Below are 26,990 nucleotides of genomic sequence, written 5' to 3' on the forward strand. Positions count from 1 at the left end.
AATGCCGCAGCGGTAAGAGAAGGGGGATACCGGGAGCCATGTCTTTCAACCTGGAGGATACGCTGGAGTCGGACTGGGTCGCTGTTCGGCCTAATGTGTTCGAGGAAAAGGAGAGGCGCAAGTTCGTGTTTATTGTGGCCTGGAATGAGGTGGAAGGCAAGTTCGCCATCACCTGCCACAACCGGACAGCGCAAAGGCAGCGGAGCGCAGACAAGGCGGGGGGTCGGAGCCCGGCCCGGCAACAACAGCGGGACAGTCCCGCACAGAGCCCCGCAAGGAAAGCCCGTGAGGAGCCGGAGGAGGGGGAGGAAGAGGAGTGCAGCTGGGCCGGACTCTTCTCCTTCCAGGACCTGCGGGCCGTCCATCAGCAGCTCTGCTCAGTCAGCAGCGAACTGGAGCCCTGCCTGCCCACCTTCCCTGAGGAGCCCTCCGGCGTCTGGTCCGTACTGTTCGGGCCCTCGGAGCTAAGCGAGGCTGAGGTGGAGGATCTGGGCCGCCAGCTGCGCCTCTACCTGGGCCATGCGCTGGACACTAGCGGCTGGAAGATCCTCTCCCAAGTGCTCTTTGCTGATAGCGATGACCCGGAGGAGTATTACCAGAGCCTGAGCGAACTGCGCCACAAGGGCTACGAGGAGGGGCTCCAGCGGGCCCGCAAGAGACTCCAAGAGGTAACCCGCTAGCCTGCCTTCCCTGCCGCTCCCTAAAAGTGTGCTACTTGGGGGTGCTGGGAGTTATAGTTCAATAACCACTCGCTTTAGAATCACAGGTGACTGTATCACCCACCGACATGCAGTCATGTGGCAACTGTGGGGCAGAAAAAGGCCACTTATGGCTATGCCTACGGCAGGTAACAACTCCCAGCAGCCAACTTGGTAGGGTTATTGCACTTTGGGCAGGGGGAATAGTAGTTTAGCAAATGATATTCCTGTGGTAGAACCACAACTTCTAGTAACTCTGGCCAAACTGGGACCCTCCAGCTGCCAAGGTACAGTCAGTGTTGTAGTTCAGCAGCAGCTGAATGTACATAGTTTGCCAACCCTGTTGGGGTTTAATGAGAGTCAGTCAGTAACTGTAACAGGGCCATGTCTGTCTGTATAAGCTGAAAGTTGTACCATAATAGTGACAGGCCACAGGTTGTACTTAGAAGTTGCAGAACTGTAACTCGGCACAGCTGTTATGCACAGAGCAGCCACTGAAATTGCTGGAGTAGTGATGTTGGGCTTGTGGCCTTCTCTCTGTTTTGCATTCCATCCTGTTGCTGTAATGGAAGGAGCTACACTTCACATGAACTGGAGGATCTGATGAACTATAAGGGGTCCCCTTTAGATGTAATGTTATGTGCCATTAGCAGCCATGTTCTGTAGCAGCTCACTAACCCCAGGTTATACCAAAGGGCCCCTTGCTAAATGTAGGCTCTTCTTGCCTCACTAACCCCAGGTTACACCAAAGGGCCCCTTGCTAAATGTAGGCTCTTCTTGCCTCACTAACCCCAAGTTATACCAAAGGGCCCCTTGCTAAATGTAGGCTCTTCTTGCCTCACTAACCCCAGGTTATACCAAAGGGCCCCTTGCTAAATGTAGGCTCTTCTTGCCTCACTAACCCCAGGTTACACCAAAGGGCCCCTTGCTAAATGTAGGCTCTTCTTGCCTCACTAACCCCAGGTTATACCAAAGGGCCCCTTGCTAAATGTAGGCTCTTCTTGCCTCACTAACCCCAGGTTATACCAAAGGGCCCCTTGTTAAATGTAGGCTCTTCTTGCCTCACTAACCCCAGGTTATACCAAAGGGCCCCTTGTTAAATGTAGGCTCTTCTTGCCTCACTAACTCCAGGTTATACCAAAGGGCCCCTTGCTAAATGTAGGCTCTTCTTGCCTCACTAACCCCAGGTTATACCAAAGGGCCCCTTGCTAAATGTAGGCTCTTCTTGCCTCACTAACCCCAGGTTATACCAAAGGGCCCCTTGCTAAATGTAGGCTCTTCTTGCCTCACTAACTCCAGGTTATACCAAAGGGCCCCTTGCTAAATGTAGGCTCTTCTTGCCTCACTAACCCCAGGTTATACCAAAGGGCCCCTTGCTAAATGTAGGCTCTTCTTGCCTCACTAACCCCAGGTTATACCAAAGGGCCCCTTGCTAAATGTAGGCTCTTCTTGCCTCACTAACCCCAGGTTATACCAAAGGGCCCCTTGCTAAATGTAGGCTCTTCTTGCCTCACTAACCCCAGGTTATACCAAAGGGCCCCTTGCTAAATGTAGGCTCTTCTTGCCTCACTAACCCCAGGTTATACCAAAGGGCCCCTTGCTAAATGTAGGCTCTTCTTGCCTCACTAACCCCAGGTTATACCAAAGGGCCCCTTGCTAAATGTAGGCTCTTCTTGCCTCACATATAATCTATGCATGACATGTATTTTGTTACATTGTGGTTCTGCTGGATGTTGAACATAATATGAGATCTCTTTCATTTCTCTCTGACTTTGTAGCTACTTGACAAAGTTTGTTATGGACTTTAGCTTAGCCGACGATTTGTTTTAGTCAACCCTAACTTGACTAAATATAATTACAGGGAAAAAAGTACTGTTGGTTTTCCAATTGAAATTTATGTCCAACCAAAATAAGATGATGTCATGCAAATATTATTGGATTGACTGGCACAAGATTCTGACAGGCTTTGTTTTCTTGTTTCATTCAGTCCCCAGGGCCTCTGGCAGAGCAAGCGTTAATCCAAGCAGAGCCTCCTGCAGGCTAGCACTCCACATGGGGCTACCAAATAGCCAATCACAGTCCTAATTTGACACCCCACAAACTATTTTCATGATTGTGGAATCCCTGATGTAAAAAGAAATATTCTGAAACAATTTGCAGTTGGTCTTAATTTTACATTTTTTTTTTTTTCTTCATTATTTTGCTTTTTTCAGCAGCTCTCTAGTTTGGATTTCAGTAGTTATCTGGTTGCTAGGGTTAAAATTACCTAAGCAACCAGGTTGTGGTTTTAATACAAGACTGATATGAATAGGAGAGGACCTGAATACAAAAACAATAAAAAGAAGCAATAACAATAAAAAATGTAGCCTCTTTGAGCAATATATATATATATATATTTTTTTTTTTTTTTTTTTTTTGCTGGGTTCAATGACCTCCATTTAAAAGAAAAGAGTCAGAAGAAGAAGGCACCTCATTAAAAAAATAATAATACTAGTGAAGACCAGTTTAAAGGTTGTTGAGAATTGGCATTTTTCTAACATACTAGTTCACTTAAAATGACCCCCCCTTTAAATAATAAGTGCTAACAACTAGTGAAAGTATTTAGTGAATACATATTAAGGAAATGTAGAATTACATATTCTCACATTGGGCAATATTTATGTTTGAAATTAAAAAACTGTAAGCTTTATTCAGCTTTCATTGAAAGACCAGGCTGTTGCACCCTCTTTTAGTTCACATTTGGTGTTTAGAACCTTTTGTACTACAGAGAGTAGTAGGCCAATGGCTTGCAGTGTATTGTAGCATTAGAAGCTAATTTTGTTTTCTTTCTTGTGTTTTAAACAATAACCTTATGGGTTTATCGTGCATATTGACATGAATGGCAGCTGCAGTTTCTTTTCTAGCTGACGTGTAAGGGAAGAGATGGTTCTAATGGTGCAGCTTGTCCCTGGGACTGAGACAGAGAAGCCACTGTAATTGATTAATACACATTAAAATGATCTTGTTGGATTGTTCCTTCTCTGTCTCCCTCACTGTTCACAAATTGGCAAGTTGCTGGCTTCATATTCAATAGCACCATTATTATGCTGACACTCCCACAGTTCTGACATGTCCTTTTACACATTTATACACATCATTGCTATAGAAGATGCTGTTATATACTGAATTTCCTATACAATTGTTTGCTGCAGCTTGCCTTAGGCCTAGTTTATACTCTCTCCATTAGCCATCTTTGTTGGTCCATCTAGTCAGGCTTTTAACCTATCAACCACAGCTGTTAATTGTAGTTACGTCAGGGTGCAAAGTTCATGCTTCCTATACAGAAGGACTCACTGCTTCTGTCTTTGGTGGCGTCATATGGGTGTTTCATAAAAGCCACAGGTACCTGTCAGGCCTTTCCTGTATAATAATTGGTTTACAAATTTAAAAACCTGGCTAATTTATAAAAATAAATTTTTCACATTATAAAGCAACCCATTTTTTGTAGCTTGAGTCTAACTTACTGGACTGATTCAGCCTGCCCTACAGTCAGTAGAACATACAGTTCCTAAGGACTATGTCACACACCACAATTTCAGGTATTTTGGCACCCTCGTGATTTAAAAAAACTGCAAAAGCAAAAAAAACCAATAGTGTTTCAAAGTAATAAAAATACTACTAATACAGGCATGTGATCCGTTATGCAGAAAGTTCCAAATTACAGGTCAGCCATCTCCCATAGACTCAATTTTAATCAAATAATTCAAGTAAAAATGATTTCCTTTTTGTCTATCTGTTTAAATGATTTTTTGGTAGACTTAGGACATGGAGATCCAGATCATAAAAGGCTGCAAGTTTGCCCAGTAACCGTACCCCATAGCAGCCAATAAGAAGTTGGCTTTTAAACAAGTGACCAGTAAATTCTACCTTCTGATTGGCTGTTATGGGTTACTGCTCCAGGGCAATCTTAATACCTTTTATTACATAACCCCAATAGTTAGCATGGGTGGTGACAGTAGATAAAGCTATTTTCCCATTGCTGCTTATACAGAAGTTCCTGGCAAATTAGGCCAGGTCTGGACTGGGATAAAAAATATGCCTTGGCATTTCAAGCACACAGGCCCAAACAGCCCCCACCAGCCCAATACGTAGTGACTGTCTGTGGCACCTTATGGCATTTGCCAGAATCCACAAATTGCCAGTCTGGCCTTAATTAAGCCATCATTTTTCAATCTGTAAATCAAGGTACTGTCCAGTATTCTGAAATACCACACTAAAGTGCTACTGAACAAAAAGATTTAATCAAAGCATACACAAATAAACAGAAGTGCAATGATGAAATGCTTTTAATAACCACAAGATTTATTTATTGAAATCTGTGGCGTATTTCTTTGCCAATTTAAGGAATATGGCTGCCCCCACTCTATTTCTTGGTGATGCAGGTCTAGGTTAGGCTTATTTCTGTGCATTAAAGCAAGATATACAGAATAATTGGTGTGCAGTAGGGCAGTTGGATCCCACTATGTAAGTATAGTGCCTTGCATGTAATTGATGTTAATACACAATTGAATTCACTCTGTTTCTTCTACTGTCTTTGGTTATAAGATGGGAGGGGGTATTCCAAAACAAGAATACTGCAGATCTGACACCAGTGTAATCTGTTAAACTTGTTTTATGTGGTTTTTGTCACACCCCACTGTAACTATTAATTTAACACATGATTGTAGGCCAGATGCAGCAGTGGCTCTTTCAAACCCGGTTTCACTAGAAATGCCTAAATTATTTATGTCAGTTTCTTATGTGTGAGTCCCCAGGTTTTGCTGGACTACAACCTAAAATCAAAGGTGATTGCATGCTGACAGATGTTGTTCAGTAACATCTTGAGACATAAGATTTAGAACAGAAATGATGTGTATAGCTATTAAAGGTGTGTGTGGTACAATCTTTAAAAGAGAAGGAAAGGCATTCTCGCATTTTACTGGGAATAGATTAGCCACATTAGTGCCACCTAGAATGCTATATTTATTCTGCAGAAAGCTTAACCATTCCTCAATAAACAGCCCTAGAAGCTCCCTTCATTTGTTTAAGATAGCAGCTGCCATTTTAGCTTGGTCTCTGTAACTTCCTGCTGCAGCTGTAGCTGCTGGTAGCTCAGATAACACATTCTGATGGGAGGGTGAGTGAATTCTTATGAGTTCTTATTGGTGGGGGAGCAAAAAAAGGAAGGGAGAGAGCTGCGCAGACTTGTGCCCCAAACCTAATGGAGCCCTAAGGGCTGTGACAAATGGGGAGATTAGTCGCCATGCAACAAATCTCCCTTGTCGCGGGCGACTAATCTCCCCGAAATGCCATGCCACCGGCTAGAATGTAAATAGCCGGCGGGATGGCATGTGCGGTGATTTGCCAAAGTTGCCTTGAGTGGAAACTTCAGCGATTTCGGCGCCGCGTATGCCATCCCACCGTCGATTTACATTCTAGCCGGTGGGATGGCATTTCGGGGAGATTAGTCACCCGCGACAAGGGAGATTTGTTGCGTGGTGACTAATCTCCCTGTCTGTCACAGCCCTAAAAGAGAGGAAGTCTGATACAGAAGACCATGTTTAGGACCATGTTTACATAAAAGAAGACAAGAAATCCTGTGTTTCTGTTGATATAGGACTCAGTGCAGCTTTTCTGTGAGTGCTTATGGCTGCATTTACAGACCTTTCTGATAAAGCTTGCTTAGTTTTTACCTTTATAACAAATAAATACAATATACTTAGATTAGAGCAGTGAAGCCAAAGCTGGTTTTGACTTCCAGCATGCATGCTGCTATTAGTGATCACTGCAGCAGATCTAAGGAGCACTGTGGCTGATTTTATCCTCCGTGCCCCCCCCCCCTTACACCACCGATAGGGTTGTAGTGGGTTTCACCTTGCCTAATGGCAGGAGCACTACTGGGGGCCACAAGTGATGCAGACAAGCACGGCAGTTGCCACCCCCACTTTGTAGTTCTGCATTTACCCACTGGGTATGGTGGAAAACTTCATTTTCTGGTAGGTGGTTTGGAGCATTTAGATAGGGTCAAGGGGGAACTGTGCATGGGTGTTACAGAGGGAGAAAATACAGAGGGGTTAGTTCCCCTTTAATACCTTAACAAATGCAAATATGTAATACTCATTATTTGCAACTTATGGGTTTCTGTATATCATTACGCAATATTGGTTACCTTTAAAATTAAAAAAAATCAACAGAATGTTGACTCACCTGTCTTTGTACAGAATAGAGCAGAGCCTATCTAGTCTGACCTGAATAAGTTGTCCTAACACACCTGTTACTGGATGTCCTTTCCCCAGTAATGAGTGCTATTCTGTTTTGCTTGTATTGTGTATTTTTGTGTGGCAGACAAGTTAGATTTAGTGGTTAAAATCCTAGTTCAGCTAGTCTTAAATAAATATTCTACAGAAAAAAACAAGCAACCAACGGCAATGCACAACTGAAACCACAATAGATTTAATAAAAATGCAGTAAAGTTACTGAATTTAAATAGTCACACAGTGTGGTTACTTGCTCATGCACAGTCACACTGAACAATAAAAAAATGTGTGTGCTAATGTGAGTGAGGCCCCTAGGCCTGGACTGGGATACAAAATAGGCCCTAGCATTCCAAGTACAGAGAGGCCCAAACAGCCCCCCCCCGGACCAATAAATAGTGACTGTCTGTGGCATCTTACAGCAGCCCCTCTGCCATTTGCCAGAAGCCACAGATTGTCAGTTTGGCCTGGTGAAGCCCCCCAAAAAGTAAGTGTGTGTTTCAAACAGTGCAGTTTGGAACAAAACGACCATGTTTTCTCCAAACAAAGCATAATTTTTTTCCCAGAACTCAAATGTCATTGCGGTTGCCAGGGGGTGATGCCCTTGGCGCAGATGTTCTGCACCTAACGCAGTTGTGTCCTGTTTACCAAAATTATATCAACTGCATATGCATTTCACCACAAATCGGAAGCAATTGCGCAGAAGTCCTTCGGACATCATTTCCGGTGTTCTGTAGGCACAAGTGTGCTTTCATTTTATCAGTATATGCTTTGTTACCCATCTTAACTGCACTCAGGGCATCAAAATGTGCACTTTAGGTTTAGTCTAAGCTCACAATCAGCTTGCTATTAATAAATACCTGTTTGTCCTAGCAGAAAGTAATAATGTTTATGTTGGTGTTCAGTACAATATATTTAATGAGATCAGCAAATGACTAGATGATGTTTATTTGTTACAGAAGATGGCGCTTTATCTATTTCATTGAAAAATTTCTGCTTTACTCATCATAGAGGTACAGTGGGGATTGAAAGGCCTAACTAGTAGTTGATACAGTAGCTGCAGCCGCAGACTCTCTTGTGAAATATGAAGCACACACTATGTGATTGTTGGCTGTACATTTATGTGCTCTAACTCTTATGATCAGATTCTTTGGAATTATGACTCGAGTGCTGATTTCCAAAGTTCACCATAGCATAGCAATTGAAATCATAGAAATATTCACTGAGGTTTTGTTTGTTGTAGGGTTCTAATAAAGTCAAATAAAGCCCATAAGAAAGTCTTTTTTTCCTAATTAATTCTGTGCAGTTTCCCAAACAGACTAATTTATCTAAAGGGAGAAGCTCATGCTTATAAGCAGGATTCCCTTTGTTTATATCTGCCTACTCTTTTGGCTGCTTGAGATGTTGATGCTCTTAGATTTGTTGGCCACCTCAACTTTTCTTCTTTGTAGGAATTTTATATTGTGTAATTTTTGGTGTAGTCATTAATAACCCTCCCATCAGCATCCCAGTAACCCTTGTGGCTTCAGCAACATAATCCCTTTGTGGAATTTGCTACTAGTGAGATTGCCTTCTTGAGTTTTTTCTGTCTTTATTGCTTGACCCTGCTGTTGACACATATCTTATTCCTTCCTCCACTATACCATAGTGCCATAACACTTTTTCCTAGATTACTTTTTCCCTCGAGGTAGAACGAACACCAGGTCAGGTACTAAAATTTAGCCCATAAAAATACAGGAGAAATTGGGCAAGTTCATTATAAAATATTAACTTGTTCAAAAGTAAAGTTCTTGCACTTGCTCTTTTGCTTTAATTAAAAACTCTCTGTCCTCTTGTTTTCATCCCTGAATATTTTCCCCATTTAAAAGAGAGCTAAACCCTAAAAATGAATATGAATATGTATAATGAACTTATTGCACCAGCTTAAAGGTTCATCATCTTTAATAGTACTAATAATTCAGTCCTTCAGATTTGTTACAGATTTGCTCCCCATCTTGGATTTTCTTAGATGTGTCTGTGACACTGCACATGCTCCGTGGGCTCAGGGCAGCTGTTGAGAAGCTGAGCTTAGGGATTGTCACAAAATATCAAGCAGAAAATGAGGTTTTCCTGTCATATAAGCTGATCTCACAGGGCTGATTATTACATTGCACTGGTTTTAGAGCTGTTGTACACTAATAATTCTAATTCATTAGTAATTAGCCTTATATTGTGACAGTTATATTCTATATATACAGCATATTGTGAGTGAGTCCCTAAGCTCAGGTAAGTGACAGCAGCACAGAGCATGGGCAGGGAATCAGCAGAAAAGAAGATGGGGGGCTACTGGGGCATCTTTGGGGGCACAGATCTTCCCTGCTAAAGGGGGTTGCTTTGGGCTGGTACAGAAGCCCAAAACATAATGTACAACATTTCTGGCCTACTTCTTTATTAAGGTTTTAGTTCTCCTTTAAGACAACAAAGATATTTTACAGTTTTGCATCTGACAAAGCAATAAGTGGAAATTTGCATATCTTTTTAACACTGGTGATGGCAACTGTGAGTACACAGTCCTGTCATTTCATCCACAGTGTTCATAAGTGTTAGAAATAACCCTCTTCTGGATTTTCTAAATTCTTGTGTTTTGGTCTGTCTGCATAAACTCCTTTTTATTCTTGAGAATTTACAACTTTGTTATGTCAGATTTGTTTTGCAGCCTCTAAAAGAATACAGGTATGGGATCCCTAACCCTCATTGGATGCAACACAATCCTATTGGGTTTAATTAATGGTTTATTGATTTTTTTTAGTAGACTCAAGGTATGGAGATCTAAATTATGGAAATTATCCGGAATACTCTTGGACCTAAACATTCTGGATAAGGGGTCCTATACCTGTATCTTCTTTGCAACATGAAAGGAAAAAAAAATATTTTCGACAATCAAGTAATCTTAATGGGTTATATTTTCTCCAAGAATAGCCCCTATGGCCAAAAGATCACATTGCAATGAAGGGGATAAGAAAAGTCGGAGCGAGGATCACATCAATGAGCCGATGCGGTCACCGATTTAATGAAAAATCAAGCCTGTCTGATCAACATCTGGCCAATTTTTAGCCAGATATCAGTCAGGGAGACCTGACAGATAAGCTGCAGAGTCGCAGCCCCGCGACATATCTTCATTATCACAGGCGACTAATCTCCCCGCAATGCATTCGCATTTATACGATTTCCCGAAGTTGCCTCTCAAGGAAACTTCAGGCAAATTTGGGAAATCGTAGCGACGCATATGCCATCCCACCGGTGATCTACATTCTAGCCGGTGGGACGGCATTGCGAGGAGATTAGTTGCCCGCGATAACAAAGATTTGTCGTAGGGTGTCTAATCTCCCTGTGTGGCACTGCCCTTAAGGATCCAAATTGGCAGCTGAAATCTGCCCATGTATGCACCTTAAGTCTGACAGCATAGTGACCATTCATATCATGGATAACAACATTACATGAAATTGCAGTAGAAACCTTTTTCTATCTGTGAACCCCTACTAGCATATCTGCACTCTTGGCCCAAAATGTACATACAAGCCTCATTACTAAATTAGCACTAGCAATTCAGTGTATAGCATAGTCTCACCTACTTTTAACTTTTACCCCCACCACTACAACCGTATCAGCTGTATACTCTTTAGAATTGCAGGATGACCTAATTATAATTGATTTATTATATTTTTTTAACCTTATTAACAAAATGGGGCAAGAATAGTTGTTATATATAATGGTATATATATGCCATTGTATTGGTTTACAGAAGTTTGGTTCATACTCAGCATCTCCAGAATGTCTATTCTGAAGATACTGAGTGAATGATTGATTGGTATGGTTGATCATTATGTTTGGCTATTCAAGTAAGGGCCAAATCATCCCATTAGGTCATATATCCCAAAAATCTGCTCTTTTTAGGCAGTATTTATGCTATCCCAACCTTTTGGTTGGTACCCAAACTTGGGTCCTATTGGTAAAACCACAGGTTTTTATACATATTATTATTATTACTAACCTATGTTGACTTCATTTGTTTGTATATATTGTCTAAATTAAATTAATAAAGTGATTCTTCACTACTACTGCTACTTGGGACACACAAATAAAGAGATCAGCATTAACATCTGTGAAGCAGATGTCAGAAACAGGCAGGCTAATATGGAGGTGTATTAGGATTCAAAGGTACTTTTAGAGCCAGAGCCAAAGAAATGAAAAAAAAAAACAAATACAGTGCAGGTCAGTCTCACACCAGGTGTTGTGTCCCTCAGGCACATTGTTGGCCCATGGCCTGCAGTGCAGATGTGGATATGGGTTAGTGCAGTTTATCTGTTTCAGCTTCATCTGGATAATTGCAGTAATAATTTAGGATAGTTGCACCTTAGAAATCTTTATTGTATTGTGTCAGATTATTAAATAGTTTAAAAGTAAGTACTGTAGGTCAGCAGACATCCATGTTGGTTACTTCAGTTGTGAATAACAATAGCTAATCAGGTTGATATATGTCCAAGGCAGATAATCATTTTGTAATGAAAGATTGTCATACCTGGCAACTCCAGATCTTTTTCTGGGGAATTTTAGGATTTAAGTTGGCCTTTCACTGGCTGATGCTGTCTGTCAACTTGGCAGTTCCTAAATTGGCAACCTACTGGCTTGTGAATAGACAAAACAGTCATCTAAAAATTTGTGAGCAAAGCTCCATCATATATCAGTGAGAAGAGTGGAAAGGATGGGGTTCTCTCCCAAATAGTCTCTAACAGGCCCTTGTGTGATCCGATTGCTGGGTGGCAGATCAAACAAACCAATTATAATGCGCATGACCAGCTTTAATGTCTTCCTTTTCTTAGTCAGTTTTTGGTGATTTTTTTCCATTTTCAGAATTGCATGCTGTTCTGTGCACTCATAGGCTTTATGCATTTTTCTTACAGTTGTTAGAAAAGCACAAAACCACAGAAGTGATGGTGGACTTATTGGACTTGTACCAGCTGGAGGATGAAGCCTACAGTAATGTTGTAGAAGCAACCACCGAACTGTACCAGTACCTGCTGCAGCCATTCAGAGATATGAGGGAGCTGGCAATGCTGAGGAGACAGCAGATTAAGGTATTGGACAGTTAATTAATAAGGAACTATTTCCCGCACTTCAAAAATGGTTTTATTTTAAGCAGTGATATATTTATATAAATGTAAGCTTTTTTTGTAAATACACAGTAAATCTGTGTATTTTGATTCTCAAGAAAGAGGTCTGGGTTTTCAACACATTTTGTACAAAAGTATTGATTGATATGGATTTTCTGCTTTCATAAAGCATCACTTGCTCTGAAAAGCAAGCCAGAATGCTGTTTTTGTCAAGGAAGGAACTAGGCACACACATGGAAGTACCAGTCAATGTACTGTCCCACATAAAAAATAAATATTTTAAAAATTAAAACCTGCCTAACTGCTGGCTAATCCAGATGTGTGTAAATAAAGCTTTTATCTCGCCTTTTCTCTTACTGCTAGAGCACTTTTTAGACTATAAATCAACCTCATTTATAAGCACAGGGAGACCCTAAATAATAGTTCCATTTTCTAAAGCAGGGGTGGGCAAACTTTTTAGCTCAGGGGCCACATTAACTAAGGGACGGGCCGGACCGGGCCGGGACAGCGTTACGCCCAGGGCTGCCATCAAAAATTATGGGGCCTCTCAGCTCCCCCCCCCAGCGACCCGCTGCTTCCTCCGCCCCGTCCTTCTGTTCCCCGATGCATTCTTTTATATGGTTGCGCCCCGTGCCTGCTGACGCTGTGCGCACGCACGGGGCACAACCAGTCAGGGCCCGTCATCCTTTTAAGGGGGCCGGAGACGGCGGGCCAAATTGAAAGGGCTGACGGGCTGGATGTGGCCCACGGGCCGTAGTTTGCCTACCCCTGTTCTAAAGGCAAAGTATGAGTTACATACATACATACATACATACGTATACATACGTTGTTGATATCTAATCCCTTTAATCCTCTCAGTGTAAGATATGTTTGTCACTGTTAAATTTAAGTTTAACTTTTGATAATTTTGTGCCTTTTCTCTTTATTGTTTTAAAATGCATTTACTTTATTCAAGCCATGCCAATGCACTTCTGCAGCCTGTAAACGGAGCCTGTTCCATCACACAGCAAACCACTCGCTGAATTTTAGGTGCCATTGCATTTACATTAAAAACCCGAGTAGGAATAGAGTGATTACATAAACATGGACCAAAATGACCCCAGTGTTCCTCTTATGCTTTTTGCTCCTAAGTACACACACTTTGTTACATAGTTACATAGTTACATAGTTACATAGGGTTGAAAAAAGACCAGTGTCCATCAAGTTCAACCCATCCAAGTAAACCCAGCACACCTAACCCACACCTACCAATCTATACACTCACATACATAAACTATAAATACAACCACTAGTACTAACTGTAGATATTAGTATCACAATAGCCTTTGATATTCTGATTGATCAAGAACTCATCCAGGCCCCTCTTAAAGGCATTAACAGAATCTGCCATTACCACATCACCAGGAAGGGCATTCCACAACCCCACTGCCCTCACCGTGAAAAACAACCTACGCTGCTTCAAATGGAAGCTCCTTTCCTCTAATCTAAAGGGGTGACCTCTGGTGCGTTGATTGTTTTTATGGGAAAAAAGAACATCCCCCAACTGCCTATAATCCCCTCTAATGTACTTGTACAGAGTAATCATGTCCCCTCGCAAGCGCCTCTTTTCCAGAGAAAACAACCCCAACCTCGACAGTCTCACCTCATAGTTTAAATCTTCCATCCCCTTTACCAGTTTAGTTACACGTCTCTGCACTTTCTCCAGCTCATTAATATCCTTCTTAAGGACTGGAGCCCAAAACTGCACTGCATACTCAAGGTGAGGCCTTACCAGGGACCTATAAAGGGGCAAAATTATGTTCTCATCCCTTGAGTCAATGCCCTTTTTTATACAAGACAGCACTTTATTTGCTTTAGTAGCCACAGAATGACACTGCCTGGAATTAGACAACTTGTGATCTACAAAAACCCCCAGATCCTTCTCCATTAAGGAAACCCCCAACACACTACCATTCAGTAGATAGTTTGCGTTTATATTATTTCTACCAAAGTGCATAACTTTGCACTTATCAACATTGAACCTCATTTTCCAGTTTGCTGCCCAGTTATCTAATTTTGTCAAATCGCTCTGCAAAGCGGCAGCATCCTGCATGGAACTTATAGTTTTGCACAATTTAGTGTCATCAGCAAAAATAGACACAGTACTGTCTATGCCCACCTCCAGGTCATTAATAAACAAGTTAAACAGCAAAGGCCCAAGGACTGACCCCTGCGGTACTCCACTAACCACACTGGTCCAATTAGAAAATGTTCCATTTACAACCACTCTTTGTACTCTATCCTTCAGCCAGTTCTCTATCCAATTACAAATATTATGTTCTAGGCCAATATTCCTTAATTGGATCATTAACCTTCTGTGAGGTACTGTATCAAACGCTTTAGCAAAGTCCAAGTAGATGACATCAACTGCCATTCCAGCATCAAGGTTCCTGCTCACCTCCTCATAAAAGGCGACTAAATTAGTCTGGCAAGATCTGTTACGCATAAAACCATGCTGGCACAAACTAATAGTATTGTGAACTGCAATGTATTCAAGTACCCTATCCCTTATTACCCCTTCCAAAAGTTTTCCTACTACTGATGTCAGACTAACAGGCCTATAGTTTTCAGGCTGAGAACGGGATCCCTTTTTAAATAACGGCACCACATTAGCAATCCGCCAGTCTCTTGGCGCCATGCCAGACCTCAATGAATCCTGAAAAATTAAGTGAAGAGGTTTGGCTCAGCTCATTTAATACCCTGGGATGAATCCCATCCGGCCCTGGACCTTTGTTTACCTTTACATGTTCAAGTCTCTTTTGAATTTCCTCCTGAGTGACCCACGCGTCCGTAGCTAAATTACTAGAACTGGGCATATTACAAGGGAAGCCTTCATTATCTGGCTCCTCAGATGTATAGACAGATGAAAAATAAGAGTTCAAAATTTCAGCTTTTTCCCCGTTTTCATCAACCAACGTACCATCCCCGTTTTCATCAACCAACGTTGTATAATTTGTTAATGTTTATCAAAAACCCAAGTGATTATACAGAGTCAGATGTAGTTACACTGAGCAGCACTAACCTCAGCTTTCTCATGGCTCTGGCCTAAAAGCCTATACAGTCCCTTCAGACATTACTTACAGTGAGGGTCTGCTTTACAGGATGTCCAGATGTGCTGTCCTTTAACAACACATGCAAAAAAGGAACACCATTGTTGTTTTGTAGAGCATGATCAAGTAATGTCCTTAGCATTGTTCTTCAAGCACATTTTGCTAATAATATACCCTGATAAGATGTTGTCATTTTTATTTTCAGATCTCAATTGAGAATGATTACTTGGGTCCAAGACGGATAGAGAGCCTTAAAAAGGAAGATGCCGACTGGCAAAAGAAAGCTCATATGGCAGTTCTTTCAATTCAAGATCTAACCGTCAAATACTTTGAAATAACAGCTAGAGCTCAGAAAGGTAACAACCTTTTAGCACCACTCATTACTCTTTCACTGCTTTTCATGCTTTACATACAGTTATAATGTAGGTGATTGGATTAATCTAACAATCACGAGTGTAATGTATAATCATTTATTTGTATCAGTAACTGTGTAATTCAGTTTATTATTCCTGCTGGCTTTTCATTAAGCTTAAAGCTATATTGAAGATAGATTAGGCACATATTTTAGGTTTGTTTAGGTTTGAATTTTTCAAGCAAAGGGAAAATATGTGGGAAATTTAGCATAAAGTTGATCCAGGGGCCCCTTGGAGTCAGGAAGGAGCACTTTGAGCCTCTGTGGCAAATGAAAGAGTTTTCAGATCTATTTGCCATCCTTTGGATCAACTAGCAGTTAGGCAGGTTTTATTTGGACAAAAATGTTAAACCCGATGGAGGTCTTTCTTCAACCTACTATTACTATTAAAGTTACTATAAAGCTTGGGCCCTAGGGGAGACAATGCAAGATTTATTAAAAAGGCTCAGCTTAATACATTATTTCATTTGTAGCTGTGTTCGATCGGATGCGAGGAGACCAAAAAAAGTTTGGAAAGACAGCCTGGGCTGCAGCAGTTGAGCGTGTGGAAAAGCTACAGTATGGTGTTGCTAAAGAAACCTTGCAACTGATGCGAGCAAAGGAAATCTGTTTAGAGCAAAAGAAGCATGCCCTAAAAGACCAGGTACTCCCCAAGGCTTGGGTCATAAAATAGCTTTTGCTTCTGCTTATATGGTTGCTTAAAACATTTTTAAAATGAGGCATGAAACTACAACTCTTACAATCGCTAAGTATTTTTGAATAATCAAAACAGATAAACCAAAACACACAAAGGTTGCACAGAGAACATGGGCTAACTGTTTTGTGCTGAAAGATGGCTTGGACTATATTTTTGGCAACCCTTTGGTATAATTTAGTTACATGTCAGATGATCATGTTTTTGTCTTTTAGATGCAGAGCTTGCAGGGCGGAACAGAGGCTATAGCCGTGCTAGATGAATTAGAAGCTGACTATTACGATCACCAGCTCCAGTTATATGAAGTGCAGTTTGAGATCCTGAAGTGTGAAGAGCTGCTGCTAACTGCCCAATTGGAAAGCATTAAAAGACAGATATCAGGTGCAATTTGCTTGTAAAGTCTGATTTCAGTAAGCTGTGGAAATTGCTTTTTACTGGATAGACTTTTTACTTTCCTTTTTATTTAAAGTATCTGTAAAAAATGTTTGATATGCATTTTAATATAATATAGTTACCCTGCACTGGTAAAAAATGTGTGGTTGCAATGGCAACAATGCTGTAGTTAAATAGGGTAAAACACGTGCTTACACAGTAGATAACAGACAAACTGCATAGAATACAATGGGTTTAGTTCTTGTTGAACAGGTGTCAGTATCACTTCTGGAGGGTTGGAGGGGACTCAATGTTTTTCAACCCCAAATGCACCTGTTTGAGGGATACTATTTTTCCGCTCAAGATGCTGTTTTAGGCAGGCTGAATTACTATAGAGTTATACCAGAAAGGGTCAGATGCCATTTTAGCAAAGTAGAAATTATATATGGCTTATTAAATTACATCTGAATGAAAATGTCAGAAGAAGTAGTGGAGATTTGTGGAAGAGCTACATAGACTTATGGCAATACTAAAGCAGGGCCATAAAGGCCCAGATTTGGTCTGAACATTTGGCCAATTTAGACCATACTGCCCAACCATTTAGTTATGTTTAATCCCTAAAGCACTTTGGAAAATGTAGATAGTTGCTACCACAAAGAAAGGCAGTTGTTGCTCAGTGCCCATTAGTTAGAAGTGCGATATCCTTACATAGGTGCACAAAGGCAGTGTCTCAGACAGTGATATCCATAATATTGGGTAATCACAAGGTCAAGTTCAGAGCGCATTTCTAAAATAAGTACAGGTATGGGATCCATACTTTCTACTTAATTTTACAGGATTCATTAGGTCTGGCATGGTGCCAAGGGACTGGTGAATTGCTAATGTGGTTCCGTTATTCAAAAGGGATTCTGTTCTCAGTCTGAAGACTATAGGCCTGTTAGTCTGACATCAGTAGTAGGAAAGCTTTTCGAAGGGGTAATAGGGGATAGGGTACTTGAATACATTGCAAATATATTACAGTACTATAAAAAAAAAAAAAAACTGTAACTTTGTCCCAGCATGATTTTATGTGTAACAGATCTTGCCAGACTAATTTAATTGCTTTTTATGAGGAGGTGAGCAGGAACCTTGATGCTGGAGGAATAGGCAGTGGATGTCATCTACTTGGACTTTGCTAAAGCAATTTGATACAGTACCGCACAGAAAGTTATTGGTAAAATTGAGGAATATTGGCCAAGAACATAATATTTGTAATTGGATAGAGAACCGGCTGAAGGATTACAGAGAGTGGTGGTAAATGGAACATTTTCTAATTGGGCCAGTGTTGTTAGTGGAGTACCGCAGGGGTCATTCCTTGGTCCTTTGCTTTTAAACTTTAATGACCTGGAGGTAGGCATAGAAAGTACTGTTTCTATTTTTGCCGAAGATACTAAATTGTGCAAAACTATAAGTTCCATGCAGGATGCTGCTACTTTGCAGAGCAATTTGACAAAATTGGAACGGGGCAGCAAAATGGAAAATGAGGTTCAGTGTTAAAAAGTGCAAAGTTCTGCACTTTGGTAGAAATAATATAAATGCAAGTTATACACTAAATGGGAGTGTGTTGGGGGGATCCTTAATGGAGAAGGATCTGGGGATTTTTGTAAATAACAAGTTGTCTAATTCCAGGCAGTGGAACTAAAGCAAATAAAGTGCTGCCTTGTAAAAAAGGGCATTGACTCAAGGGATGAAAACATAATTTTGCCTCTTTATAGGTCCCTGGTAAGGCCTCACCTTGAGTAAGTTTTTGGCTCCAATCCTTAATAAGGATATTAATGAGCTGGAGAGAGTGCAGAGACTGCAACTAAACTGGTAAAGGGGATGGAAGGGTTAAACTATGAGGTTAGACTGTCGAAGTTGGGGTTGTTTTTTCTGGAAAAGAGGTGCTTGCGAGGGGACATGGTTACTCTGTACAAGTACATTAGAGGGTAATAACCAGATAGGGCTATTGTGCCCTCTTCACCTCTTGTATCGGTTATTGATTGCTTTATATGTTACTCTGTATGTCCAATGTATGAAACCCACTTATTGTACAGCGCTGCGGAAGATGTTGGCGCTTTATAAATAAATGTTAATGTAATGTAATACTAAAATCAACAGTAAGTATTGATGGCAGTATATATGGTTTATGTATGTGAGTGGATAGATAGGTCAGGATAGGTTTATGTTTGTGCTGGGTTCACTTGTAGGGGTTGAACTTGATGGACCCAACTTATCTATGTAATTATGATGGCAACACATTTTTGCTAGCAGATGATATTTTGTAAATTCTACTCAATGTTTTAGGCAAATTATGGTTTGTGCAGTAATCAGTGCTATAAAGGCTTATCCCTCTCTAAAATATTGCTTTTTTATGTTACTATATTGTTTTTGTTTTCCAGAGAAAACAGATGAAGTGGTTTATTATGATACATATGAAAGTATGGAGGCAATGCTGGCAACTGAAGATATGGCAGCTTCTATCCATATACAAAGGGTAGAGTTGCAAAAGCTTCAGCAGAAAGTGCGTCAGCTTGAAGCCAAGCGTGGCCGCATTTCCGCCAAGAAAGCCTACCTCAGAAATAAAAAGGTATTTTAGCCATTTTAGGTAGCTTTTATTAAATCATTACAAGCAGGGTACACTCTGGCCTCTGTTCAACATGTATTTAACATTCTCATGTCTTGCTCACATTGATATATGACAGTCTTAAAGGGCTACTGAATATTGGCCCATTACTCCTTAGGGCAGTGGCACACGAGGAGAATAGTCGCCCCGCGTCAAATCTTCGTTACCGCGGGCGACTAATCTCCTCGCAATGCTATCCGACCGGCAAGAATGTAAATCGCTGGTGGGATGGCATACGCGTCACTTAATTTTCCCAAAGTTGCCTCTACATTCTTTACCCACATTTCCTTCTGTTTTGCTCTGTCCTTTAACCTGTAATTGTTTCTTTTTGTTTCCCATGGAATGGTTGTAACGTTCACTCTGTCGTTACAGGAAATTTGCATTGCAAAACACAGTGAAAAGATCCAGCAACGACTTCATAGCGATGAGGGATACAGAGCTGCACAGCTAGTAAGTTTGGTGGCTGCCTTTCTCTACCTGGCAGCCTGATAATGTTATATGCCTTGTATTGCTGTCTTTTATTTGCATGATGATTAGTTTGTGTGAATGTACACAATGGGGCACATTGATATGAATTTTTATCTGTTTTATATAAATGGGCCACATTGTGTTTGTCATCTTTTTCTCTCATCACCCACATTCACTTCTGTTTACTCTCTTAAAGGAACAGTAACACCAAAAAATGAAAGTGTATAAAAGTAACTAAAATATAATGTGCTGCTGCCCTGCACTGGTAAAAGTTGTGTGTTTACTTCAGAAAGTCTACTATAATTTATATAAATAAGCTGCTATGTAGCCATGGAGGCAGCCATTCAAAGGGGAAAAGGCACAGGCACATAGCAGATAACAGATAAAACACTATTGTATTCTACAGAACTTATCTGTTATCTGCTATGTAACCTGTGCCTTTTCTCCTTTTTTCCAGCTTGAATGGCTGCCCCCATGGCTACACAGCAGCTTATTATATAAATTATAGTAGTGTTATTGTGCAGGGCAACAGTGCATTATATTTTTATTACTTTAAAGCTCTTTCATTTTTTGGTGTTACTGTTCCTTTAAACCGCTTTTCTCTTTGACTTGCCTTCTACCATAGAAATTCCATCCAGAATTCCTCCATAAGGAAGTCTCCATCAGCTTCTTGGATATGACAAAATTAATTTGCTAACTTTCTGAGTGGTAATAAAGTGTCTGATACAAATTTGGCACATATAGACCAGTGCCCCAGCCATTTTGAATAGCAGTACTTATTACCCCAAGATTGTTGCCTGTAACATCCTTTCTCCTTTGTCTTTTAACACGTGGCACTTAATCTATGCAACAGTGTATATTTAAAATGTATTACTGCAGTGTTTGTTTCCCATTACTGTATTGTAAAAATGTATACAAATAACACTGTTGAAATTGTAACTAATGCACAACAAAAGCCCCGAAGAAACACTACTGGAATGGAACTCGAGTGTACCTCACTTCTAGTGCTGCTGTACAAGCCCATGGTACAACAACCTTTTGGATAATGAGAAAATGGTGTACCAAACACAACACTGTCCTCTCTTCAGTGACTTTCAGTGACAGTAATTTTACCCAGAAATCTCTAATTGGCACTAATATCAGGTACCTGAATTATGTGTTGGGCTTCTCTAAAAAAGGGGTTGTCCCATGACAAGAAGTTCTCATTTCTACAGGATTTATTTACCTACTGGCTTATTAAGTAGCCCACTGAGTAAAGTAAACTCACATGGTAATGTTTCTGGAGTTTTTGTTGCTCTTTAAGTATCTACTAGAACAGTAACTGCTCAGGTATCAGAGAATATGGAATAAGGAAAACATATCAAATTACAAAACATTAACTTTATGTTAAAGCCAGTGCCAATAGTTGTGTCCATTTAGATATTGGTGGGTCCAGCTGAGCAAGAAAGCATCTTGGCATTCCCAGCCTTACGCAAGAAGCAAGCCATTACCCAGGCATTGAAAGTTACTAATTACTTACCTACCCCTGGGGGTCACTGTCTTTGTGAGATTTTGATCGACCTGTCCTCCACATTCAGAAGTAGATCAGACAAGAATTTACAGGATACAAGATTTACAGGAAAAATAAAAGAATTGAGAAGACTGAACTGAGCTGAAACTAAAGTAAATGGATACTCCAGATTTATTAACAATATCAGTATATGAAATCTTCACCCCTAGTGTGATTTAAAATAACATGTAAAAATAAATTACATAATTCCTTCTAAGTGTTGAGAAGTACCACTAATACCAATAAGGGGTATTTATTGGTTGCTTTGCTTATTTTAGAACTGATATTTTGTTATTCAGCTAAATAAATAATATATGCCCAGACATACACCAAATAGATACATTTATTAGATAAGTATGTACAGTCAAACTTCCTGTATAGAAACCCTAAACATTATTTTCATCTACTTTATGTGTTTTTAAAATTATTTCTGTTCTTTCAGAAGCAAGAAAAGCAGGAAGATGAAGAGGAGCGTAAAAGCACTTGGGTTAGTCAAGAGCGTCAGAAAACTCTGGACAGGCTGCGCACCTTTAAACAGGTCAGTTAATATGATGCATGCCTTTTTCCATCATGCAACTGCAGGGGCGGGCCCAGTAAGGCCATAATAATAATGAGCAATTTCAATGTATCTTGGTAAAACAGGTCAACTTAACAGTGTTTTTGGGTCCTAAATTGAATTTGCTGTTGGGCCCAGTAACAGCTTGAAGAAACTGTGAACAGGGAGCACCTCACATTAAGGAGAGAAGGGTGAAAAAATAAATGACTAATACAAAAAAATAGATAAGCAGAACCCCTCCAAAAACATAAAGTGCTATATATATATATATATATATATATATATATATATATATATATATATATATATATATATATATATATATATATATATATATATATATATATATATATATATATTGCTGAATATATAAACTATCATGGGGTTTGAAGTTGATAAATGGTCAAAGTAACTTCCAGCTGCTCAGTGGCATCCTGCCACCTACCATTCACCCCCATCGTTATACAGGTTTTATTTGTGTATTTGGATTAACTACCTTTTTCTCCTCTCACAGTTGCTCTGAAGAACCAGGAAGTTGCAAAATGAATATATTTACTGTTTCACTGTATGTACTGCTTAGTGCCAAAATAGCAAAATATTTATTTCTTATTTAAAACAGTAGGCAAAAAAAATATGTTTAGTACAAACCCTATTCACTGATCTTGTGTTGAACAAGGGGTATGCTGCCCTGTAACTGTGCTACCGGCCCAAGTCTGCAGGTGGCAGTGCTGAACAATAGTTAAAACAGAAAATAAATATTATGTGTGTTATCTAGTATAAATAAATTTAAAGCAACTGGACTTGTTTGGTACCAAACAAGTCCAGTTGCTTTAAATTTATTTATACTAGATATACCATGACGTGGATGAATGAAAATCTTCATAGACATTATGTGTGTTGTTTTTATTGTTATATTTGTCCTTATATAATGTTTGTTTATGTTTAGCGCCATCCTGGACAAGTAGTACTTAAATCGACACGGCTGCGTTTCTCTCACGAAAGGAGGAGAAGTACAATACGGACGACCTCCTCTACTGATGCACCACAGTCCCTTTCTGTTAGTATTCAGACGCAAGGATTATCAGACCTAGGAGACACTGAAGTGTTACAACCCATTAAGACCCAGAAGCCAGAAACCACAACACAGCTTGAAGACAGTTCATTACCTCCTAATGCCATTACCTCTGAATTGCCTCTAATGACTTCTCTCCCCACTTTTACCCATGAAAAACTTGAACCGGAAATCAGTACTTTACAGCCAAGCTCCTTGCCTGCGTCACCTCCTCCTCCTCCTCCTCCACTGCCGCCGCCTCCTCCACCTCCACTACCCCCTTCTAAGCAAGATACTGACACATTAGAAATAAGAGTTATTCATGTAAAGAAGGAGACTGAGGAAAAGGACGGTGCTAAGCCTGTATCTGGCCCATTGGCACAGTTATTTGACAGCAGTCAGCTTCTCAATGCAAGGAAGAGACTGAAGAAAACAGGGGCATTGGAGGGCATTCAAAGAAGGAGAGGTATAGTGTCCTGCTTGTATTATTGGTTGCTTTTATCGTGTGCAATTTTTCATTAAAGCATGAATTGTAAAGTAAATATACTTGATATTTTGTGAGCAGTGCTCCTGATATTTGCTGTGTAGTCATGGGAGTAGTCATTTAAACTGAAAGAAGGAGAAAAGCCACAGGTTACATAGCAGATAACAGCTAAGTTCTGTAGAATACAATGGAACCCAATGCAACTCATCTGTTATCTGCTATATAACCTGTGCCCTTTTTCAGTTTGAATGGCTGCACAGCAGACTTGTTTATATAAACTTTAGTAGGTTTTCTGAAGCAAACACACAACTTTTACCAGAGCAGGGCAGTAGTATAACATATTAATTGCTTTGATACACTTTCATTTTTAGGTATGACTGTTCCTTTAAATTGTATTTAGTTGGGAGCTCTCAGAGATGCACTGCCAACCTGTTTTAAACAATTTCTGCAAAAATCTAGATACACAGTGAAAGGAAAACAATTGTCATTCCTGTTTAAAAAAAAATAAATAAAATGAAATGTACAGTATTGATGTTCTATTAAGGTGGCCATGCACTGCCCAACCTCCAATAAGCCACATGTATGAATGGCTGCCCCCATGGCTACACAGCAGCTTGTTTATATAAACCAGTGCTGTCCAATTTGTGGCCTGCGACCCCCCTCTGTGTGGCCCCCCACCTGTCTGGCTGCTTTGATGGCTTACCTTTCTGTAAGCTTTAAATGGTATCAGTACTGTGATTAACTGCCCCCTGCATGGTTAACACCTCAGATTCAGGCTGTAAAGCCCCTGTATTGTTTAAAAATGTAATCCACTGTGGTGTTCACACCTTTTAATCCCTGCATTTCTCACCCCCTGCAGTGTTCACACCTCAGGCTCAGGCTGTAATCACCCACATTGTTCACCTGTTCACACCTCAGACTGAAGGAGCAGTAGAAACCTACAAATAAACCCTGCAAACTATAAAAAGAACATATACTGAGGTGGTACTGCAATTAAAGACTGTAGGAGCAATGCCAGCATTGCGTCACTGTAGGCTGTCTGTGTGTGCCATACTCTGCCTGCCCTATGCTGCCTGTGTGTGCCATACACACAGGCAGCATAGGACAGGCAGAGTATGGCACACACAGGCAGGGTAGGGAAGGCAGGGTATGGCACACACAGGCAGGGTATGGCACACACAGGCAGGGTAGGGAAGGCAGAGTATGGCACACACAGGCTGGGTAGGGAAGGCAGAGTATGGCACAGGCAGGGTATGGCACACACAGGCAGGGTATGGCACACAGGCAGGGTAGGGAAGGCAGAGTATGTCACACCCAGGCAGGGTAGGGCAGGCAGAGTATGGCACACACAGGCAGGGTAGGGCAGGCAGAGTATGGCTAACACAGGCCGGGTAGGGCAGGCAGAGTATGGCAAACACAGGCAGGGTAGGGAAGGCAGGTTTTTGCTGTACTACCACCATTAATATGGCTATGGTCAACATGGGTGTGGTTTTAAAAAGGGGAGTGGTCAAAACTAGCTTCCATTATCGGCCCTCCACCACGGAGGCCGGAAAAATTCCGGCCCTCGGTACCACAGAAGTTGGACAGCACTGATATAAACTATAGTGGTCTTTCTGAAGTGAACACACACTTTTTACCATTGCAGGGCAACAGTACATTATATTTTAATTACTTTAAAGGAGAAGGAAAGGCTAAGTCACTTGGGGGTGCCAAAATGTTAGGCTGAACATTAATATGTTCAGCAATATTGCCACAGTACCAAAGTATAGGAAAGACATTTTACTTTTCCTGATAAAGTTGATGTTTTATTTGCAGTGAGCTCACCTATGGATGAAGTTCTAGCTTCCCTAAAACGTGGGAGTTTTCACCTGAAGAAAGTGGAGCAGAGAGCATTACCACCTTTTCCTGACGAGGACGAAAGCAATAACATTTTGGCTCAAATCAGAAAGGGGGTTAAACTGAAGAAAGTACAGAAAGAGGCTTTAAGAGAATCATTCACTCTTCTCCCTGATACTGACCCACTAACTCGCAGCATTCATGAAGCACTGAGGCGCATAAAGGAAGCATCTCCGGAATCAGAGGATGAAGAGGAGAGTTTGCCTTGCACAGACTGGGAGAACTAATCGGTAATATCTCCAAAGGTTTTGGTAGGAAACACTCTGGGGCTGATTTACTTACCCACGAACGGGTCGAAATGAGTCCGGTTGCGTTTTTTTCGTAATGATCGGTATTTTGCGATTTTTTCGTATGTTTTGCGATTTTTTTGGATTCTTTACGAATTTTTCGTTACCAATACGATTTTTGCGTAAAAACGCGAGTTTTTCGTATCCATTACGAAAGTTGCGTAAAAAGTTGCGCATTTTTCGTAGCGTTGAAACTTACGCGAAAAGTTGCGCATTTTTCGTAGCGTTAAAACTTACGCGAAACTTTGCACCTTTTAAGTTTTAACGCTACGAAAAATGCGCAACTTTTCGCGTAAGTTTTAACGCTACGAAAAATGCGCAACTTTTTACGCAACTTTCGTAATGGATACGAAAAACTCGCGTTTTTACGCAAAAATCGTATTGGTAACGAAAAATTCGTAAAGAATCCGAAAAAATCGCAAAACATACGAAAAAGTCGCAAAATGTTCGTTTTCAAGTCGGAACTTTTCCAATTCGGGTCAGCCCCTCTGTGTAGCTGATATCTGAGAAGTCGCCAAAGATATTTAAAATTTAAGGAGATGCTGACAGCTTATTTTTTGTAACTACAGTAACTACTCCTCCAAAAGCTTATCAAGGACTGTAGCACCTAGGGAAAAAATACACTTTTCTCTTCACAAACTTAAGTGGCAATCCTTCCAACCCTGCTGGTACACTCTCTGGTCAAAAACATAGTAGAGCATTTACAAGCTGTAGTTAAGTGGCAAATTCAGTTGTTTTGTATACCACCAACTGGAAATCATGTAGGTGGCAAAAGCCTTAAAAGGCCATTCTGTCTTTTGCCATTCAGCCAGGCAGAATGGCAAAAGCTTATTAGCAGAAGTGTTTCCATGCACTTCCATGTTTTATTCTACCGCTTACTGTAGCAATAGTGATGGAATTGAGCAGAGTCAGTCAGTAGATGCTTTCTGCTTCAGAAAAGTAAGCTGTTTTGTCTGAGCTTAGCAGAATTTGGTTCAGTTACACCTTTATGATGTTAGCGGTGTAAAAGTGCTGTAAAAATTTTACTTTGGTTTAAAGGAGAGTAGTGCACAGTTTTTATGTAAGATATACATCTTAGGCTACTGTCCTATGAATTACTGAATGTAACTCTATATGACATATATAAGACAATAGAAAGGGCAGTCAGGTGAACTAAGAAGATGATAGCATTGTATTTTGTAGTTCAGCTTTTTTTTTTTTTTTTTTTTTTTTTTGCATCATCATTTTGCTAAAATGAGCTAAGTCCTGTTAGAATTGTAGCATTATTCTTAATCTGTGTATTTGTCTATAAATAGGTGAATCAAGCCAACCACTGGGGCATGGAGATTGTGGGGGAGCAGATCTGCACAGCAGATGGAAAGCAAAAAA

The 26,990-nt window shown here is 40.5% G+C and overlaps 1 protein-coding gene across 1 annotated transcript; it reads left to right on the forward strand.

Annotated features, from left to right (window-relative positions):
- jmy (junction mediating and regulatory protein, p53 cofactor) lies at window positions 1–26,990 on the forward strand. The gene is given in 11 exon segments (NM_001112955.1): window positions 1–668; window positions 11,911–12,084; window positions 15,415–15,565; window positions 16,095–16,264; window positions 16,531–16,696; window positions 19,108–19,295; window positions 19,704–19,781; window positions 21,791–21,886; window positions 22,851–23,421; window positions 25,255–25,565; window positions 26,918–26,990. Coding segments are annotated over 10 exon segments (2,532 nt in total). The 5' UTR covers window positions 1–38; the 3' UTR covers window positions 25,563–25,565; window positions 26,918–26,990.

This window comes from Xenopus tropicalis, chromosome 1 (assembly GCF_000004195.4).
Source record: "Xenopus tropicalis strain Nigerian chromosome 1, UCB_Xtro_10.0, whole genome shotgun sequence".
Classification (NCBI taxonomy): domain Eukaryota; kingdom Metazoa; phylum Chordata; class Amphibia; order Anura; family Pipidae; genus Xenopus; species Xenopus tropicalis.